The 18068-nt window shown below is 41.2% G+C and overlaps 2 protein-coding genes across 2 annotated transcripts in view; one reads left to right on the forward strand and one right to left on the reverse strand.

Moving 5' to 3' along the window:
- LOC136853947 (uncharacterized) overlaps positions 1-11076 on the forward strand; it is a 22565-nt gene extending 11489 nt beyond the window's left edge. Inside the window, exons 6-9 of the mRNA XM_067129844.1 lie at positions 1110-5034; positions 5146-5264; positions 7301-7360; positions 8735-11076. Coding sequence (XP_066985945.1) covers positions 1110-5034; positions 5146-5264; positions 7301-7360; positions 8735-10650 — 6020 coding nt within the window. The 3' untranslated portion in view covers positions 10651-11076. The remainder of the gene's footprint in view (positions 1-1109; positions 5035-5145; positions 5265-7300; positions 7361-8734) is intronic.
- The window catches only part of LOC136854130 (nucleolar MIF4G domain-containing protein 1 homolog), an 81343-nt gene extending 63960 nt beyond the window's left edge, over positions 1-17383 (reverse strand). The window contains exon 1 of the mRNA XM_067130344.1: positions 17002-17383. The gene's annotated coding sequence lies outside the window, so the exon portion shown is untranslated. The remainder of the gene's footprint in view (positions 1-17001) is intronic.
- Positions 17384-18068: the final 685 nt, after the last annotated feature.

The raw sequence follows: 18068 nt of genomic DNA on the forward strand, positions 1-18068 counted from the left end.
AGACAAAGAAGGTAAAGAAGGGGAAAAAAAGAAATGAAAGGGGGAAGAAAAACAGAAAAGGAGATGTGAAGAAAAATTGGATAGCTAAATAGAACACTGACTGGAACGGCTATCCTAGAGAGAGAGAGAGAGAGAGAGAGAGAGAGAGAGAGAGAGAGAGAGAGAGAGAGAGAGAGAGAGACCTTACAGCTGAGTAATCAGTTTCAGAGAGGAGGCGAAGGCCGGACTCATAATGAGGCAAACAGCCGTAAATTCGAAACAGCCTCAGATTCGGTCCTCTCAAGAACAACTCGAAGATTGCCAAGCTTCAGTGAAGTTTTCCAGTTTGCACCCACGCAGAATCTGAAGATTGAATATGAGAAAAGGAGACATAGGAATTAAATGTAACTTGGAGCCATTCAAGTTGACTTGAATTCCATGGTGCCATTCACATGTGTTTCATGATCACGCATGGCAGATGAAGAAAAAGCCATGTGAGACTGAATGTGGGCAACAGACAAGGACTGCGAGGTGAAAGACCTGTGAAGGGTGCATTCAGTCACGGCAAAATCAAAGACAGAAGTGAACCTGATAGGGCCACTGAAAAGAAGCATCAAGCAGTCACATGAAAAGAGAGAATAGTTTACAGAGACAGGGATTCAAGACATAAGCAGGAAGTGTGGCTAAAACAGCTTCGGCATAAGCAGTAGACTTGATAAACCAGTCGGTAAAGGAAAATAATAACAAGGGAAAGAAAAAATCTTGTGAGGAACATCACTACACATGTAGAAGATGCTATGTCATCATCAATAGATTTAAATGAGTTGAATAAAAGGCTAAAAATGAGTTTACATAAAAAGAGAAGTTAAACCATCAACAAGAAGTTTGCATTCTGTCAGACAATAAATTAGAGATAAGAAGGGTAACAAAAATAGATTTTCAGAAAATTATATTTCCATTAAAATAACCGTTACAATCGATATGATAAATATCGTACTGACTAACTGATTCATTGACTCATGGCTACTAAAATTGGCGTCACAACATCTAGGTATATAGTATTCAAAATGAGTTTCGTATGAAATGTATGCAAGTTAAAACACCTCCTTGACTGTTATCCTCTCTTGCAGATACTGATAAGGATGGAATAAATGACAAGCGTGATAACTGTGTCGACACGCCCAATCCAACACAACTGGATAGTGACAAGGATGAATTAGGAGATGCCTGTGACAACTGTCCCACAAGAGCCAATGCTGGACAGGAAGACGAAGATGGAGACGGAGTTGGTGATGCCTGTGATAACTGTCCATCTAAACCCAATGCTGCACAGGCAGACCAGGATGGAGATGGAGTAGGTGATGACTGTGACAACTGTCCAGCCAAGTCCAATCCTGGGCAGGCAGACCAGGATGGAGATGGAGTTGGAGACGATTGTGACAACTGTAAAAACAAGACCAATGCTGGGCAAGCAGACCAGGATGGAGATGGAGTTGGAGATGATTGTGACAATTGCAAAAACAAGACCAATGCTGGGCAAGCAGACCAGGATGGAGATGGAGTTGGAGATGATTGTGACAACTGCAAAAACAAGACCAATGCTGGGCAAGCAGACCAGGATGGAGATGGAGTTGGAGATGATTGTGACAACTGCAAAAACAAGACCAATGCTGGGCAAGCAGACCAGGATGGAGATGGAGTTGGAGATGATTGCGACAATTGCCCAACCAAGACCAATGCTGGGCAAGCAGACCAGGATGGAGATGGAGTAGGCGATGACTGTGACAACTGTCCAGCCAAGGCCAATGCTGGGCAAGCAGACCAGGATGGGGATGGAGTAGGTGATGACTGTGACAACTGTCCAGCCAAGGCCAATGCTGGGCAAGCAGACCAGGATGGGGATGGAGTAGGTGATGACTGTGACAACTGTCCAGCCAAGGCCAATGCTGGGCAAGCAGACCAGGACGGGGATGGAGTAGGTGATGACTGTGACAACTGTCCAGCCAAGGCCAATGCTGGGCAAGCAGACCAGGATGGGGATGGAGTAGGTGATGACTGTGACAACTGTCCAGCCAAGGCCAATGCTGGGCAAGCAGACCAGGATGGAGATGGAGTAGGAGACGATTGTGACAACTGCCCAGCCAAGGCCAATGCTGGGCAAGCAGACCAGGATGGAGATGGAGTAGGAGACGATTGTGACAACTGCCCAGCCAAGGCCAATGCTGGGCAAGCAGACCAGGATGGAGATGGAGTAGGAGACGATTGTGACAACTGCCCAGCCAAGGCCAATGCTAGACAGGCAGACCAGGATGGAGATGGAGTAGGTGATGACTGTGACAACTGCCCAGCCAAGGCCAATGCTGGACAAGCAGACCAGGATGGGGATGGAGTAGGTGATGACTGTGACAACTGTCCAGCCAAGGCCAATGCTGGGCAAGCAGACCAGGATGGAGATGGAGTAGGTGATGACTGTGACAACTGCCCAGCCAAGGCAAATGCTGGGCAGGCAGACCAGGATGGAGATGGAGTAGGAGACGATTGTGACAACTGCCCAGCCAAGGCAAATGCTGGGCAGGCAGACCAGGATGGAGACGGAGTAGGAGACGATTGTGACAACTGCCCAGCCAAGGCCAATGCTGGGCAGGCAGACCAGGATGGAGATGGAGTAGGAGACGATTGTGACAACTGCCCAGCCAAGGCAAATGCTGGGCAGGCAGACCAGGATGGAGATGGAGTAGGAGACGATTGTGACAACTGCCCAGCCAAGGCAAATGCTGGGCAGGCAGACCAGGATGGAGATGGAGTAGGAGACGATTGTGACAACTGCCCAGCCAAGGCAAATGCTGGGCAGGCAGACCAGGATGGAGATGGAGTAGGAGACGATTGTGACAACTGCCCAGCCAAGGCCAATGCTGGGCAGGCAGACCAGGATGGAGATGGAGTAGGAGACGATTGTGACAACTGCCCAGCCAAGGCAAATGCTGCACAAGCAGACCAGGATGGAGATGGAGTAGGTGATGACTGTGACAACTGTCCAGCCAAGTCCAATCCTGGGCAGGCAGACCAGGATGGAGATGGAGTTGGAGACGATTGTGACAATTGTAAAAACAAGACCAATGCTGGGCAAGCAGACCAGGATGGAGATGGAGTTGGAGATGACTGTGACAATTGTAAAAACACAACCAATGCTGGGCAAGCAGACCAGGATGGAGATGGAGTTGGAGATGACTGTGACAATTGTAAAAACAAGACCAATGCTGGGCAAGCAGACCAGGATGGAGATGGAGTTGGAGATGACTGTGACAATTGCCCAACCAAGACCAATGCTGGGCAAGCAGACCAGGATGGAGATGGAGTTGGAGATGACTGTGACAACTGTAAAAACAAGACCAATGCTGGGCAGGCAGACCAGGATGGAGATGGAGTAGGTGACGACTGTGACAACTGCCTGTCCAAGGCCAACGCTGCGCAGGCAGATCAAGATGGAGATGGAGTAGGAGATGACTGTGACAACTGTCCATTCAAGGCCAATACTGGGCAAGCAGACCAGGATGGAGATGGAGTTGGAGATGATTGTGACAACTGTAAAAACAAGACCAATGCTGGGCAAGCAGACCAGGATGGAGATGGAGTTGGAGATGATTGTGACAACTGCAAAAACAAGACCAATGCTGGGCAGGCAGACCAGGATGGAGATGGAGTTGGAGATGATTGCGACAACTGCAAAAACAAGACCAATGCTGGGCAAGCAGACCAGGATGGAGATGGAGTTGGAGATGACTGTGACAATTGTAAAAACACAACCAATGCTGGGCAGGCAGACCAGGATGGAGATGGAGTTGGAGATGACTGTGACAATTGTAAAAACACAACCAATGCTGGGCAAGCAGACCAGGATGGAGATGGAGTTGGAGATGACTGTGACAATTGTAAAAACAAGACCAATGCTTTGCAAGCAGACCAGGATGGAGATGGAGTTGGAGATGACTGTGACAATTGTAAAAACAAGACCAATGCTGGGCAAGCAGACCAGGATGGAGATGGAGTTGGAGATGACTGTGACAACTGTCCAGCCAAGGCCAATGCTGGGCAGGCAGACCAGGATGGAGATGGAGTAGGAGACGATTGTGACAACTGCCCAGCCAAGGCCAATGCTGGGCAGGCAGATCAAGATGGAGATGGAGTAGGAGACGATTGTGACAACTGCCCAGCCAAGGCCAATGCTGGGCAGGCAGACCAGGATGGAGACGGAGTAGGAGACGATTGTGACAACTGCCCAGCCAAGGCCAATGCTGGGCAGGCAGACCAGGATGGAGATGGAGTAGGAGACGATTGTGACAACTGCCCAGCCAAGGCCAATGCTGGGCAGGCAGACCAGGATGGAGATGGAGTAGGAGACGATTGTGACAACTGCCCAGCCAAGGCCAATGCTGGGCAGGCAGACCAGGATGGAGATGGAGTAGGAGACGATTGTGACAACTGTCCAGCCAAGGCCAATGCTGGGCAGGCAGACCAGGATGGAGATGGAGTAGGAGATGATTGTGACAACTGCCCAGCCAAGGCCAATGCTGGGCAGGCAGACCAGGATGGAGATGGAGTAGGAGACGATTGTGACAACTGCCCAGCCAAGGCAAATGCTGGGCAGGCAGATCAAGATGGAGATGGAGTAGGAGACGATTGTGACAACTGCCCAGCCAAGGCCAATGCTGGGCAGGCAGACCAGGATGGAGATGGAGTAGGAGACGATTGTGACAACTGCCCAGCCAAGGCCAATGCTGGGCAGGCAGACCAGGATGGAGATGGAGTAGGAGACGATTGTGACAACTGCCCAGCCAAGGCAAATGCTGGGCAGGCAGACCAGGATGGAGATGGAGTAGGAGACGATTGTGACAACTGCCCAGCCAAGGCCAATGCTGGGCAGGCAGACCAGGATGGAGATGGAGTAGGAGACGATTGTGACAACTGCCCAGCCAAGGCAAATGCTGGGCAGGCAGACCAGGATGGAGATGGAGTAGGAGACGATTGTGACAACTGCCCAGCCAAGGCCAATGCTGGGCAGGCAGACCAGGATGGAGATGGAGTAGGAGACGATTGTGACAACTGACAACTGCTGGGCAGCCAAGATGCAGATGGAATAGGTGATGATTGTGACAACTGCCCATCAAGCAGACCAGGAGACCAGGATGGAGACGGAGTCGGAGATGACTGCGACAACTGTCCTCTTATCAAAAATCCAGGTCAAGAGGATTCTGATGCAGATGGCAAAGGGGATGTGTGTGATACAGGTATGTAAAACTTCTTTTTTTTTTTCATATAGGTAATAAAATTTTCTTGGCAAATATACTGGCGTCCTTACATATTTCAACAATCTGTTTCACAATATCCTTGCAATTCTGCAACAGGAATAATGTACAGAAATTTAATTTACTGCAGCTTACAAGACTACGCAATACCATTTGCCTTGCCTCGTAAAACCTGTATATAACTGAAGTATTAGTAGACTGAAAATTACGCAGGAAGACAGCAAAAGTTTTGAATTATTACTTTCTAAAAGTTAATTATCTTCGTCCCCCTAGGCAGTTGACATCTATAACACTGCTGATGGACAAACAGTAAATGGTAAAAATTTAGAACCACTGATTTGCTTAAAACGTAACAGTAACAATCCGTATGCTATACATTAAGTTCGTGTGTTCATCAAATGCTGAGGCTTAAAACATGGAGTTTCACTTAATTTACTGTTTCAATGCTGATGCAAAATCTCTCGTATCTCCTGAAAATTGCACTCAAGAATTTATATGTTTCAAGTCTTTTATTTTCTTCCGCGGGTATATCAGTTCCCATTTTAGACATTTTGTGGATGGTGTTTTTCATAATCATTCTCCAGTCGCGTTGTCAGTATTTTTTTTTTTTTAGCAGCATCATTACTTCACAGTCAAACGTCAGTTTTGTCTTTGGTAGTTTCCTGTAAGATCTAGCTTTTTTTTTTTATCTTGTCTCAAAAAAAATCACTGAATCTCTTGGAAACAAAGTTCGCTTTTTATATATCTAAATTCATTATAAATGCCTGACACTATTCATTATAATTGAAAAAAATAGAAAAAAAAATGGATCAACACAAGTAAAACTCATCCTCTATGTAAGAGTACCTTGCATTCCCTGAAAATTTTAACAGGAAAGGTCGCTTTACTTTCTTAGGAACATACTGCAAAAAAATAGTCCAACTGTTACAAATCATTGATGCTTTATTTTTTTTTCTTAAGTTGTACAAACTGAAAGTAAAATACTCTAATGGTTTAGAGCTTGTTTGGTGCTCGTTTGGGCCTAGGTGAAATCTACCCTAGGAACATGTCCCTTGTTCATTTTCCAAATCTTTTAAATTTTTTAATTTCTACAGAGTATCAGGTTAAGATCTATAAAAAGCGAACTTTGTTTCCAAGAGGTTTTGTGTTTTTTTTTTTTTGAGACGAGATAAAAAGCTAGACCTTACATGAAACTACCAAAGAAAAAACAGATAAAACTGACGTTTGACTGTGAAGTAATGGTGCTGCTAAAAAAAAAAAAAAAAACAGACAACTCGACTGGAGAATGATTATGAACAACACCATCCACAAAATGTCGAAAATGGGAACTGATCTTCTACCCGCGGGAGTAAAAAACTTGAAACATGTTCCTAGATAGACTTCCTTTCCATAGTGGTCACCATCTCTAGCTATTTACTGAGTTGCCAATTTGAGCCAATGTTTCTCTATTCATTCTCTATCCAGATGGAAGAAGAAAGAGCAGATGTAGAAAGTGATAGAAGTATAAATCCCTTGTAATCCTTCTTACAAAATCCCTTGTAATCCTTCTTACAAAAACTCTGCTTTCCAAGAACGTCGAAATTTCAGCAAATAAAAATACTGAGCTTGTGCAGATTCAGAGTGTTTGAATATTGTTTTCTAAGATTGTTGATATTAGTTGTTGTGACACCAAATAATTTACTGTTAAATCAATCGATCAAGTCAGTCCACCTCAACATCAGGACAGTGAAGTAAATGTTAGGGTAAATGTTACTTAATAGTGTCTCAGAATAGCTCTATTGTAGTGACTACTGGCTTTAATTATAATTGCAGAATCTAAAAATGTTATAGAGTCTAAGAAGTTTACAAGTGTTAAAATACATTTGCATAAATAAACTCCTGGTTATTCGGTACTGGTCTCAATGAGCAATACACAATAGTGATCTTCCTATATGTTACGTAGATGTGAAACAAAAACAAATACCTTAATGGCAAAGTTAAACTTTTAAATTGCAAAAATGATAAAAAATTACTTCCAGCGACTACATCAACAACAACAACGATAGCACCATCGACGACAAGTACATCCACGTCGCTTGGTAAGTACAATGCAGACATCCTAAACTTTTGTATTATCATGAACCTCCAGGTTTATTACTTTGCCGTACAGGTCGAAACAAGACAAACAGAAATGAGGGAATGATATAACGTGCTAGAATGAGTGGACGTATCTCGTCAGATGATCGACACGATCTCTTACACGACATTGCATCATGAGATATGGGTGATAAGGACCGTTGCGAATGGCTACATTATTTACTTTGTGGTGGACGAGGCCGCTGAAATGTGTCAGCTGACCTAATCTCATTCCACTTCGTTTCTATGCAAATTGGTTGTAGTTTGTATGGTTGTGTGTGTGTGTGTGTGTGTGTGTGTGTGTGTGTGTAAAGCTATCACAAATGCAAAATATTTTTTATTTCAAAGGGATTAAAGACTATAAGAGTTCCAAAAACCTTCTCATTCCAAAAGGTAGATATGCGTGATTGGACTCAAGTCGTCCTGCAGTAACATGTTCATTGCGCCGTTAGATATGATCAAACCTTGAATGGGTACCCAGCAATGAATAATAAACACTCCTGATCGTAAGCTCCAGTGACTATTTGTGGGGCTAAGGTCATAGGACTAGCAACTTCATCTCTAAAATTAATCCTTAGAATGCCTGTATGTTGCTATGAACGACAATGAGTCACACTTACGAAAATCTCACTAAGTACAGTGGAACAGTGGAAGGGAAGAGGGATGACTCATGTGGCTTACTATGAAGTGGGTCTCATGGAGGTTGTTCTACGTCTCCACGGCTTTCCAATACCTTACGGACGGAGTAACAAGCGAAGTCAGAGAAGGGAAAAAACGTCGCTGTCATCAAGAAGATACAGCGTTAACCGGTGACAGTAAAGAGAATGGCAGAAGCTGATGAAACAGCTCACAGAGTTCGGAAGAAGGGAGTAGTAAGAGAGAGAAAGTGGTAAGATTATGTAAGAGGGTAAATGGAAGTCAAGAAATGCATGGAATAATAGAAGAATGGAACTTGCTGATTCTTGTAAGATGTTAAGATAACCAAGAAGCGAGCCACAGAATAGGTACAACAAGGGGTATTATAGGTTTATAAAATATTATGCATAAAAACGCCATAATGTTATACTGTACACCAAAACAGTTTGTTCAGTTAATTCATCAAACTTTGCATTTGCACACACACGCGCACACACACACATATATACATACATACAACATACATATATTTATGTATGTGTATGTGTGTGTGTGTAAATGCAAAGTTAGATGAATTAACTGAACAAACATACATACATAATATATATATATATATATATATATATATATATATATATATATATATATATATATATATATATAATGTGAGTGTGTATAACTAAATCCACTTTCCATTTCAGCTGTGTGTGACACAAGCGCGCTGAGGACGGCGTTATCATCATTGCTAACCCTCCTTGAGAACAGTCAGACGGAATTGGGACAACTGATCTCTGCCCTGAAGGCTCTCAATTCCACAGGCAGCTCCATATCGCAGACACTGTCAGAAACCATCACAACAGCACTGTCAAATTTCACGTCTATTGTCAGCAACGCAAGGGATGATGTCAGCAGCGTCATAACGACAGTACAGAGCACAGGCACCTGTACGGTGTCGACCATAACATCAGCCAGCAGCCAGTTCAGTTCGCTTATCTCGACGACCGACGCCATTACAAATCAGCTGTCATCGAGTAGTCTAGCCAGAGCTACGGAAACTAAAGTACAAATAATAATTGAAACTGTCATAACGAAGAATGACAATATTGCCACAATAATTAAGATAATAATAAGAATTATATATGAATACCTCAATATAACAACAACAGCCACTTCAGTTAAATCTACAACAAGAGCAATCACAACAGCAACGCCTGAACCTACTCCAGCAGCATCAACGACCACAACTAAATTTACTACCGCACAGTCCACAACAACACCTAAATTTATCTCCAAGCAGCCTACAACAACACCTGAATCTATTGCTAAGCAGCCTACAACAACACCTGAATCTATTTCCAAGCAGCCTACAACAACACCTGAATCTATTTCCAAGCAGCCTTCAACAACACCTGAATCTATTTCCAAGCAGCCTACAACAACACCTGAATCTATTTCCAAGCAGCCTACAACAACACCTGAATCTATTTCCAAGAAGCCTACAACAACACCTGAATCTATTTCCAAGCAGCCTACAACAACACCTGAATCTATTTCCAAGCAGCCTACAACAACACCTGAATCTATTTCCAAGCAGCCTACAACAACACCTGAATCTATTTCCAAGCAGCCTACAACAACACCTGAATCTATTTCCAAGCAGCCTACAACAACACCTGAATCTATTTCCATGCAGCCCACAACGACACTTGAATCTACTTACACACAGTCCATAACAAAACCTGAACCTACTCCAACACGCTCCACAATAAAACCCAGTTCTACTTCAGCTCAGTCTATTAACACTACTCCCACTTCTTCAACATTATCGACTGACAAAGTTTCCACTATAGCTGTGAAGCCAGCTGTCACTAAGATTATCAGTCCCACTCCTTACATGAACAAAACAACGGTGTCATCGACACCACAAGTTCTCCTTCCATCCAAAATTACAATAGACACCATCTTCAACACAACAATCGAGCCTCCAATCCCTGTCATAACTGTCCCCTCAGAAATGATCGTAAGTCATTTCAACGACTCAATCAACATAACAATATTTTCAATCACGGAGGCGGAGCTTCCTGATTCTTCGGTTGGAGATAACACGAAATTCACCACCAGACTGAACACAACCATCACCATTCCAACCAATGAAGATATCATTGTGCCTACTTTCTTCCGACTCTCTCTAGATATTAATGTACAAACCCCAGATTCAACAACGACCACAATACCAGCTTCCGTCGAGCCTTTAAACGTCGAGGAAGTAACAACAGTTCCAACAATAGTGCCTCTGACCACCTTGCCTCCCATCTTCTTTAACGACGCATCAGAATCAGCGGCTGCAAGGATAAAGAGAGATATTACTAATGACACAATGTTCCAGAATCTCATTGTAAACACGACCATAGTAACCACCATCACACCGGGTTCAACGCCCACGAATCCTAACCCACAGCCTACTATTATCACCACAGTACTGGTATCAAACGTAACGGAACAGTTGATCTGGGAAACTCTTCAACCTTCGGATATTAGCGTCAACGTAACTTCAGTAATCCTGACGCCAAACAGTAGCACAACAACTCCAGCCACGACGTTCACTCCAACGCCTTGATCAGGAATCAGTGAACCACGCTTGAGAAAGGCACGCTAAGCGTTGTCCCTAAAGTAGAGTAAAAAAAAAAAAAATGGCAGAGGATAATTATGGCACTGTTGACAAGAAATAATTATATAGCTGTGCTCTCCATCAAGGTAAAAGCGAGATGTTCAAGGGATTCATCATATCCCCCTATCAAGATTTATGGGAAGGGAAGCCAGAGCTCGCTGTAGAGTTTCAAGGAAATTTTTTTTCTGCAATCCTTGCCAAGTTCAATCATTGGTTTAAAATCGACAGTTCTCAATGCATTTAAAACTGTGTATTTTTAACCAAATGAATGATTAACATTGTTACTATTTTTACTAATACTATTTTACATTGATTTTTCACTAAGGGTGATAAATTTTGTCTGGTTTTGGCAATAAAGTGCATCAACAAAGAAAAGAATTAACTAACTGTCCTATAGGTCAAAATAAAAAAAAAAAAAGCAGAACTCATGAGTACGTCTGAAAAGTGTCAACGTTTAGTTTCAGCAATAACAGTTATCAGGCTAAATACACTTGAAAAGATCAGACGATTAAAATTTATCCAATCAACTTTCAAAATAACCATAACCATGAGAAATGCGTACGGCCCAACCAAAAGTAGAATAAAACATCACTACTGTATTATTATTATTGTTAATGATCCCATTAATCTTCCAAGAGAAACCGGCTAAAAAGGGCATTGGTTTGCCAAGGAAATTTTAAAGAACATCATGACTGTTATGTAAGTAAAGGCAAATTTTATCAGGATAATTCAGATAAACGTCTTGAACGAAGGTGGAACTACTTTTAGTTTAAAGCTAGAGCCTATTCTATTTCAACCGATTTAAGTCACATTAACATTATTTGGTGGACCACCAGGGCTCATTATCTGGGCTCGAAGCAAGAAACCACAAGGTTAAATCCTGGTTCTCTCAATAAACCTTGGAGAGTCGCAGCCAGTAAGAAATAAATGGGGGTAAGAAGAGGAGTTTAGGGTTAGCAAACGCATCCCAAAAGTAAAGACCTTTACTTGGGCAGGAAGTAGCACTAGGGATTAATCAAATTTTACTTGCTTTCAGTAACAAGTTCTTACATAAAAAAAAATCAGTATACCGAACAAAGAATAAAAGGATTAATGATAATTATATCCCCACTTTCATCGAGGTTAAGACCTTTAAAATTCAATTTAGTATACTTCAGTTCTATAAAGAATGAAAAAAATAATGAACACCTGTACTTCAATTCCGCAGTCACCGGAGGTAACTCTGGCACTCGACCACAAAACTGTAACTTACAGAAAGAATGTTGATCCGGCAACCAAACAAAAGGGAAACTGCGATGTGAAATTTGTTCCTCTACAGAATGGCAGCGTCAAGCTACTTGGTTCGACTTTATCCAATCACATGCAATTCACCCTGATTCCAACGTTCAAAAAACTACTGTCGGGAGATTTCTTGCACTCACTAACGACCAGAAGGCAACTGAGAGAAAAAGTTTATTCCATATTCTTTTGGCAAGAAACATTTCGATGAACATTGATCCTCTCTTCCCAACAAGAAAAAATTACCAGACTAAGTTTCACAGCTCCTCATAAACCTTGCATCTTAAAAGGTCTGTACCAGTTATTATAAATATCAAAAGTAGCTGTAATCCAATATTCTATTTTTAAGCATACAATGGTAAATTATGCACAAATTCAAATATCATTTACTATCCATCTTCTTAACGAAAAGCTTTCTCCTCTATATAGTCATACTCAGAATTTTAATATTTGTCCCTTCAAAAAATAAAATAGCCTTCAACAGGTTATACAGTGAGTTTTAAAAGATCCCTATTTCCTATTTCTGGCGATAAGCTGTCACTGAAAAACTTGGTGCCCTAATCAACTATAAAGAAAAACCTTCCCTCACTAAACTGCAATTCCAGGTTATTCAAAGCCAGTCAATTAAACCCCTTTCTAAAACCAGCATCATAGAAGACCTTCATCTACAAAGGTCTAATGTAGTAGTGTATCACAGAATTAATTGTTCGAAAGGAAACTGTTCGAAAGACGTTTCTTCAAATTCTTAATTCAACAGAAAATTCTTAAAGCTTCGTTACAAAACTTCCCTTGAAAAATGAATCCTGTGTTCATTAAAACAACAAGAAAAGGAAAAACTCAATGCCATAACGTTTTTCATGTTTCGATGAAAACAGCATTTTCGCTGAGGTTATGTTGGGCGGGATTAGGGCCACTCTGCGTTTAAGATAGGATGTTGCATAATAGGTGAGGTTACTCTCGGATGTGTCCCTTGTTTTTAGCGTTTGAAACTTTTTTCATTTTGGAAGGCTATGGGCGTTCCGCACTACAAACCTCGCACCCCCACCCCAAACTCCCATCATCCCCAACCTCAAGTTGGGTGAGGTTTCGTAGTTTGTGGGCTCTTTCGTCCCTTTAACATGGGATTACGGCATTTTATATTTTTCATGCTCTCTCTCTCTCTCTCTCTCTCTCTCTCTCTCTCTCTCTCTCTCTCTCTCTCTCTCTCTCTCTAAGCCAACTGACAACACGTATGGAACAAATTTCCCACTACTTATTTTGTGATAAGTGTCGGTTATTTCACCAGTGCTTATGCCTTCTAATTACCTGTTCGTCTTTGTTTTGTTTTGTTTTTATTGAAAACCGAGTTTCCAGTAATGGGCTACAATAACTTATAGGCATGGGTATAAAAACAAGAAATAACTGATGGTGAAAATATAAAAAGACAAATACGCAATTGCTGAAAATTACGCTTCATACTCTTCAAGAGAGATTTATCATTCTAATGCAAGAAAAACGTCTTCCGAGATTTTAAAAATAAATTACTGAAAGTTTCACTCTATAGGATATCCTCCTTCAAAGAACATTAGACCAAGGGTTCATCGGTATCGGAAAAATGTTCTTGTTAAACATAACCTATTATGTCAGTGGCAGAAACAGATATGTTATATGCCAGTCTCTGGTAAAAAATGTTCTGATATAATTCCATTTTCTCTTTCTTTGTATACGAGCCTCTGCTTACTATAATGAAGTACCCATTGCACAGATTAGTTACAAGCCCTACAGTACGTTGATTTATGTTCATGTGCATCAGACGTTCTTGAATAAATTTGTCCCATAAATCAAAACAACACTGTACCATTAACTTGTTGTAAGTTTGTAAGCATATTTTTCTTGGTCATCATAAAAGAAATATTAAAGTTACGCAAACAAACACATTCAATTCCTGCGTTTTCTACTGATTTTGTTTACACTTCGTTTTCTTTGGTGTTTTTAAAGAAAATTGAAGTCTTAATGGCTAACTTGAAGAAAAGTACAACTTCGTCATTAAATGGTTTTTTTGCAGTGTATGGTTAGTCTCCGTATATCTAAAAACTAACAACGTGTGCAGAATAGGAAAAGTTCAAAGTAGGATAATTTCTTAAGCATGAAATACTACCATATAATAATAATTTCATATAAACTCCCTATATGCTTAAGAATTTTGGGGCTGATGTAACATTTAAAAACAATAATACAACGAAACAAGCGCTTATGAAGAACACTTCCGACAATAGGATGCGTGTATCAAATCATATGTAAGTCCTTTGACAACGTTTATACTGGTCAAACTAGAAAATCGCTGACCAGAAAATCGCTGGAGAAGAAAATAGCATAGTTTAAAAAAGCTTTAGCCTATAATAAGCGAGAGAAGTGTGAAACTGGGAGGTTAATCAGCCTGTTAGTCGGTGGAAGAACTAATGGAAAGATTTCACAGCTATTCATCCACAGCGGAATCTGTAAAACTTACTTCCCGAGCATCAAAGTTTCTCAGCCAAGACGTTATCCAAGAGTCTCAAGCTGTAAACAGGTAAATATGTCACTAGACCTGTAGAATGCAACAGAATTTATAGTTTTCTAAAATATTTTCATATAATGAAAAACTCTACTACAGTTGCAAGATGGGCGAAGTAACTTTGAGCTTGATGTGACAACCATTTCGTTGTCCAGTTAGAGTTGTGCGTTTCTGGATTCGAGATAGATATAGTGTGTGTGTGTGTGTGTGTGTGTGTGTGTGTGTGTGTGTGTGTGTGTGTGTGTGTGTGTGTGTGTGTGTGTAATGAATACTGTAGATTCCAAGGGGGGGAACCGCCGGAATCCAAATTTTACTGCCAAGTTTTTACTGTTGTCTTTCGACTTACCTACTACAACGAAGGGCAGGTCATGATAGAACAAGGAAGGAAATTAGAGCAACATAAAAGTTAGAGAGCTCTAGGTAATATATATATGTATATATATATATATATATATATATATATATATATATATATATATATATACATATACACACATATATTAATAAAACCTTATGGGAACGACCTGCATCTATTAGATGCTAATCACCATTTGCTGACTTATGTAACCGAATTGCATAATCGAGTAACGCTAAGAAATGTTGAGAATGAACAAGGGATGACAATCTGTAGGGATTTTAATGAGTTGCCATCATTATTGAGCAATTATACCATTAAGTACTCCATCTCTTGAAGTTATCAGATTTTGGTAAAATATGTGGCACAATAATGAATAAGCTAGACTCAAGCTACAAGGCCAAGAACAGACAAGGATGGAAGAAAGTGGCCACGATTAGTACTAGGCGTAACAGTACAAGCCAAAGAAAGAAATGTTGTACTGCAATACCCCAAAGGGGGGATCGCCCTCAGTGCACCTCACGCGGTGCATTGAAGGCATTACCAAGGTCCTTTAAACATACTCAAGAGTATATTTAAAGGACACTGGGCATTACTTAAGGTTATTTGCAGCGTCCCTTCGGCCACTAGCTGCAACCCCCTTCACTCCTTTTACTGAACCTCCGTTCATATTCTCTTTCTCTCACCTTACTTCCTCCCCTCTCCTAACAATTGTTCTTTGGTTCAAATTTTCTGCATGTTACACTTTTAAGATCTATCTTATTTCCAGTTTCCCTTTTAGCGATGTATGACATGAGAGGTGAACAGAATGTTCTCGAAGTGATGCCAATAAAATGATGTACCAAATGAATGCTTTCGAAAACTGTTAAAGGGGATATGGTGGAAATGAATTAGTTAGGCCTAATCATGAAAAAGAACTCATTACACACTATGCCACGTAGTTTCCCACTTAATGAACTCCTGGCAACAAACAAGGACAAGTTTTGCCTAATCCAATAGGACATACAATAGAAAGCCATAGCTTCATTCTAGTCTCACTCTTAAAAGTGGTATCTACAGCTGTGCCCTCTAACGAATCTGCAGTGCTAGCAACAATTGGTTATGTGAAAGCTAGAACAACAGTTCTAGATGCTTCCAGGAGAGAAAGTTACTGGATTCATATATTGCAACTCCTTGACAAAGGAGGGTTATGTTAATTAGGATAAATGGGATTTCACGCAGGGCACCTACTCCCTCATTTGTAAATACACTTCCGGTGGTTATGGAGAAAGCTAATAAGCATTATGAATGAAAACCCAGTTCCAGTCATCACACTGAACCAGCCTCTGTTTAGTAATGCCATTGAAATCTAGTTTTCACTGTGATCACGGGAGGCTTTCATGTAGAAACACAAACAACGAAACCGCTAGGGGATTACAACATCGTCAGATAGAGTTGGCATATGTTTTTTTAGTCATAATACTTAATTCTCCCTAATCTTTGCCGGATATTGACTTGATTATTATAATAATTTTAGTTGTAAATAATAAAAATCTCCCATCTGAAGTGTACGAATAAGGAATATCCAGACGTAACGAAATCAATTATTTGTTGCATTGTTTATTTCACTCATAATAAAAAATGTTAGCCATTGTGGAATAAACTCGAGAATTTCTTAAAACTTAAAAGCATACCATAAAACTTTCTCAAGCGTTTTATGGTATGCTTTATTCCATTTGTTATAAATACAGCCTCAGAAATAGAGTCCCTTTCGAATTTGGTAAAACTATTAGTTGGGCGAGCTATTTTCTAAGACTCGTCGAGGAAATCCGCCAAAATCGGCCATAATGGCGAATATTCGGGCTGCGTAAATGAAGTCGCATTTCAAGAGGGATGCATCCTAACCTAATCGCCCTTAAGCTAACCTAACCCAGGCCATCGTGCAATGACCTGGCCTGGGAGGGCTTACCCCCTCTTCAAATTCCTAACCTATTTTGACACAAATGCATGCTAGCCTACCTTTCCCTTATTCTAACCTGACCTGGGACATCGCTCCCTGACCATCTTACCCTATTGTAACACATATACATAGGCCTCCTAACCTATCTTTCCCCTAACCTAACCCTAAACTAACACCGTGCATTAGAGGGCTTACCTTGGCCACTGGTCGGTGAGGTTACTATTGACTTCGACGGGAAATAGCCTATAGGAGGTTGGTATAGGTTAGCAACGGCACCCACAAATATATACGTGAAACCTGGTGCTTATCCCGGGACTTTTTCGTCTGAAGAAGTGGAAGGCTAAATATTTCTGGGACAATTTTTCAGGTCGACCTTACTTCGGAATATGGCCTCTATCATCCCGTAAGCAAAGTTTGTTATTCTGTGGTTCGACACAAACAAGTTAGGCAACTTTGTCCTATGTAACATGGTCAGAGTTGAACCACCAACAGTTTCGGGAGTTTGCCCAAACTTGGCCTTCATTTTTCAAACCACGTGCCTTTAAAACCCGAGATAAACCTATGTAATCTTACATTGCACTGCACGACCATGCAAGTCGACGAGTAGTTTTGTCGCAACGAATTTTTTTTCCGTTCAACTTCACAATACTCTGACACACAAAGCACGTCCTTTTGGTATGTAATACTCTGCGTGATAAAAATTTAAAGATAAATTCACGTTCAGCAAAAATTCTCATTTCTACGTCATCCAACTCACAACGAGAGCAAAAAGACATCGTACCGATTGCGTACGCGGTGAAAATTCAAATGAGCGATTTCCAAGCCAGGTCGGCGTACCTTAACATAATCGTGCACGATTAGAGGCATATGGTTGGCTGGATAGGTTTGAAATGGAACCAGAGAATATCATAAGTAAATTTGAAACAGTCTGGGAATGCGAAGTAGCCACGGAATTGAATCGGTGAGTAACTGAATTTAAAACAACCACGAACAGCTCGGTGGTTCTCTTAGGTCAAATGCGCAGTAGCGACCGTATCATGAGTAAACATTTCCATTGAATTTGTTTGATCGTAAACCAAAAATACCAATTCCGGCAAATGAACTTGAAATATGTTCATTCTACGTATTTTGAGGTAATAAATGACTCTTACTCTACGGGTGTTTTGCACGTAGGCCGATGGTTAACTTCATAGGGGTCAGCGTAACTAAACTGTAGTTTTACATCTAGTTTTACCATGAACTTCAAGCAAAGCTGATCGTTT

Source organism: Macrobrachium rosenbergii, chromosome 28 (genome assembly GCF_040412425.1).
Source record: "Macrobrachium rosenbergii isolate ZJJX-2024 chromosome 28, ASM4041242v1, whole genome shotgun sequence".
In the NCBI taxonomy this organism is placed as follows: domain Eukaryota; kingdom Metazoa; phylum Arthropoda; class Malacostraca; order Decapoda; family Palaemonidae; genus Macrobrachium; species Macrobrachium rosenbergii.